Source organism: Leiobunum rupestre, chromosome 11 (genome assembly GCF_980474605.1).
Source record: "Leiobunum rupestre chromosome 11, qqLeiRupe1.1.hap1, whole genome shotgun sequence".
Classification (NCBI taxonomy): domain Eukaryota; kingdom Metazoa; phylum Arthropoda; class Arachnida; order Opiliones; family Sclerosomatidae; genus Leiobunum; species Leiobunum rupestre.
Genome location: NC_143394.1, coordinates 29,152,556 through 29,156,552, shown reverse-complemented (window position 1 = coordinate 29,156,552; position 3,997 = coordinate 29,152,556). Strand labels below are relative to the sequence as shown.

General features: G+C 35.0%; 2 protein-coding genes across 2 annotated transcripts; one reads left to right on the top strand and one right to left on the bottom strand.

Moving 5' to 3' along the window:
• Positions 1-339: 339 nt before the first annotated feature.
• On the top strand, positions 340-1,601 carry ND-18 (NADH:ubiquinone oxidoreductase subunit 18). Its single transcript, XM_090162582.1, has 5 exons — positions 340-696; positions 814-964; positions 1,026-1,201; positions 1,271-1,344; positions 1,420-1,601. The coding sequence occupies exons 1-5, from the start codon at positions 629-631 to the stop codon at positions 1,521-1,523; spliced, it is 573 nt and encodes a 190-aa protein (XP_090018708.1). The 5' UTR covers positions 340-628; the 3' UTR covers positions 1,524-1,601.
• Positions 1,591-3,073, bottom strand: LOC149922169 (PRKR-interacting protein 1 homolog). The gene is made up of 6 exons (XM_090162581.1): positions 2,840-3,073; positions 2,703-2,781; positions 2,104-2,204; positions 1,953-2,038; positions 1,831-1,886; positions 1,591-1,769 (listed from the first exon to the last, which is right to left on the bottom strand). Exons 1-6 carry the CDS (start codon positions 2,984-2,986, stop codon positions 1,624-1,626), a joined length of 615 nt encoding a protein of 204 aa, XP_090018707.1. The 5' UTR covers positions 2,987-3,073; the 3' UTR covers positions 1,591-1,623.
• Between the last annotated feature and the right edge of the window lie 924 nt (positions 3,074-3,997).

Genomic DNA, 3,997 nt, shown 5'->3' with positions numbered 1-3,997 from the left:
GAGCCGTGATCGAAAAGTTGTTTTTCTTGGCCCCGCTTAAATGGAGTAAATATAAACCCATAAAATATGTGCATTAGTTGATAGTCACAAGTTTGATATTTTTCAGCAATTTCTCTAGTAATTCGGCTACGGCAAATTTACCAATATGAAAAAATAGGTCCCCCCTTTTTTAATAAATCTGGGGCCCCCTCTAGTTTTCCACGTAGGCACGTGCCTACTCGTGCCTATTGCTGGCGGCGCCACTGAGTAACTATGTTACATATGCTGTTACTTAATAATGACTTGTTAGTCACATAATACTTTCATTCCCCTTTAGAAAAATTTAAACAAAAAGGAATCCGTCAATCAAATGCAAATTTCTTTTTAAAAATGGTGGAGCCTTTCTTCGAATCCAGATTTAGTTAAATTTATCTATCGTCTGCCAAACCTCCCTTGGAGACAGGTAGAGCAAAGGTCTTCGACCAAATTCCAACATCAATTTTCCGACAAAATTCAAATTTACCGCCAATTTTCAAGAGGAGCTGGGTAACACTCGGGTTTGTCGAGAAAAATACACTGCCCTGAAGCTGTGCAGTGAAGCGTAAATCGCCTCCTCCTGAACTTTGAACTGTCTTAAGTAAATTTTAAAATGACTGCTTCTATTGCTAAGTTTTCATCAAATCTGTGGAGAAATATCTTTTTTTCTCACCAATTTAGGTAATATTTGTTTGACTATCTTTTAAACAATTGAAGTTTTTGGCTATAAAAGTATAACATTTGGTTAAGCCTAGTTGAGCTGTAACCTTGATTCCTAAATAAATTATATCACTACAGACAGTATGCCTCATTATCATCAACTATGAAGGCTAATGATACAGTAAAACCCCTAAATTCTTTGAAAAAGAATATGGAAGAAGCATTAAAAGAATCTGAGCAGCTCAAGAAAGAATTAATTCATCAAGAAGCCATCACTGTCACTGATCCTGTAAAATAGAGTACTGGCTTTAGAAAAATAGTGTTCCATATATAATTATTTATAATCACAGATGGATGTTAGCTCTATCTCAGGTGTGCCTGAAGAACATATAAAAACACGAAGAGTTAGAATTTTCATGCCCGCAAGAAATGCTATGCAGTCTGGTACTAATAACATTCATAAATGGAAAATGGAATTTGAAGGAAGACAAAGATGGGAAAACCCTCTAATGGGATGGTCTTCAAGGTAATCCACACTAATTAACTTTTAATATTTAGGATAAATAATAGTATTTAAACTTGTATCTATTTTCAGTGGTGACCCTTTATCTAACATGAATATACAATTTACTAATAAAGAAGACGCTGTCGCATTTTGTGAAAAAAATGGTTAGTTTATTGACTGTACAATAAATACAATGATTTTTTATACAAGTTTTCTATTGTAAAATATTTTCACTTTAGGCTGGCCATATTTTGTGGAAGAACCACCAGTCCGACTGCCAAAGAAGAAAAGTTATGGAGCCAATTTTTCATGGAATAAAAGAACTCGCGTCTCCACTAAATAATTTAAATACCCTAGAAAATACTTTTATTATTAGAAATGTATATATAAAAGAATAAAGAACATGAAGTTACTCAAATAATTACTTGCCATGATTCAATCCTTTAGTCTTCTTCTGCCGTTTTACTTTCTTCAATATTCGAATTTTCTTTCTTTTCCTTTTGTTCTTCTTCGTCACTGTGACTTTTATTTTCATTATCATCTTCTTCATCCTCATCCTCCTCATCATCATCGTCATTAAGTTTCTCTTCTAAATAATATCAATATAATTCAAGCTAGCATTGCCTTCTAATGACTCAATTGTTACACACCAGTCGGTTTATTTTTGTTCATCCTCGCTTTTTTTGCACCCTTCTTTTTCTTTAACCTAATAAGAAACCAATAAAATTATAATCAAAGAAAGTGGTTTTAGAAAGACAAAAGCATCCACCACCTTTTGGCTCTTTTCTTTGCTGTTTTTTCTTCAGCTAGCCTCTTATTTTCTTCAATTCTGCTATGATAATCATCATTTTTCCTCTCCTATATCATAAAAGAAGCAATGACTAATATAGTTCAATTCAGATTGTAATCTGATATTCACGTACAACTGCAGCTTTTTCATCTATATATTTCTGCCTCGAGTATTCTTTCCTGCGTAAATGACGATACACGTGAAATTCACCACTGCCAGCTCCAGCGCTGGAACCTAAAATTTTGTTTAAAATTATTTCAGCACATTCTAAATCAATGATTGGCTTTTCTATACATCTGCCACAATATATTTGGAGATACCCACTGACAAAATGAATGTGTTTGAATAATATTATCTCTGGTTCTATATACTCTGTGTTTTGACAATAAAAATTTTAATTCGAGAATGTCCAATAAATCATTTAAAGAAAATATTATATGAAATGCAATATTTATTTTAATAGGTACGATTTAATTTATTCTAAATGTCAATTAGACATGCAATTGTCTGGGTTCTCCTTGGCCGGAGTACATGGATAGTGTTTCTGAAGAAGGGGAACATTTTCTTTAATTGATTTTCCTTATTGTAATTGAAAAAGGAATTGAGGCAATTACATTTTCCAAACACAAATGTTTTCGTTACTGAGTACCTGGTTTTATCAAATTGCATATTTTTCCATTTCAAAATTCATTGAGGTAGAAGTACACAACTTCAGCATGATATTTATCTAACCCATGACATTTCGCACAAACTCAGGGGGCTCGTGCGTTTTCTTCTCACGAGTAGATGGAGGTATTATAATTGGTTTATCCTATGATGAAACATTTAATTATTATATAACTATGAAAGAGACTTTACAGGAACATTACCGGTTCTTGCATAAGTCGTTCAAGTTTAATTCTCTGCAAGTCTGTGACTGATTTTGGAATAACAAGCGATGCTTGGTGCTTGGGCTTTTTTGTTGTACCTTTCTCATCTTTCCCATTTTTATTCGAATTACCTTCACTAATATTCATTTTTAAGATAAAAAGAAAATAAACAAGTTAAAGAAGCTCAGCCTTTTAAAAAATGCTTATATAAAATCTAACAAACGAGCGGATTTGAAAATTATACAAATTGAATGCTTATAAGTTAGCAGACGCTATTTTAACTGGGTTGCCAGCTTGCTATGCCCTTTTTCGTCCAAATTATTTATTTTGCATAGAAAGTGTATGGTAGCCCTGTTATTCAGTCGCTAGAATCCGCTAGAATCCATAGAAATCGGATAAAAAACTAGAACGCTTAATCGAATGGCCGGCAGCCCACCGATTAGATTTTTGGCTATAACGACCGTAACACCATCTACGCCACGCCAGGGTGTGAATGGTGCGAAGACCTAGTTGTCATGTGCACCAAAATAAAGTTTATTATTTTTGAAAAAAAAAAATTATCTAGTGATCAGGTCTACTTTGTCATAGAGGAATAGCCCTGGAGTGGTATTGATAGTTCTGATTTGGCTAAGCACTGACGTTCCTCTTCAGAAATCGCGTAAAGGGGGATGTAGAAACGGGGGTATGTCGAGGTAGACTTTTGCCTATTCCTCCATGGTTTGTTACATTCCAACACAGGCAGCGCAATCATGGCGCGATCTACCGGTTAGGGTTTGAATTCTTTAAAAAGTCTACCTCAACTTTCCCCCCTTTCCCCCCCGCCTCGAACTGGCATTACGCTGTCGGATTTAGCGCCTTCTTTCCTTTCCCCTCCTCTACTATTTCTCCATGACTTTGTGAATAACGTAGGCACTGATGCAAATAAACATTTACAGGTGTTCTTGATTCATTAGTGGTCTTTTCCACTTTCTTTAACGGTTTTAGCTGTAATTAAGTACAAAGCGAGAGAAGCACTACCAAAGGCTGTACTCGCTGTAATCGCAGTACATAATTTGAGGAAGTGATTAACCCCTCGATCCTCCCAGGCCTTATATCAATTAGCGAGATTCAATAATATCAAAAGGCATAGAAGAAAAAGAGTCTGCCTCAGCGCTGCCC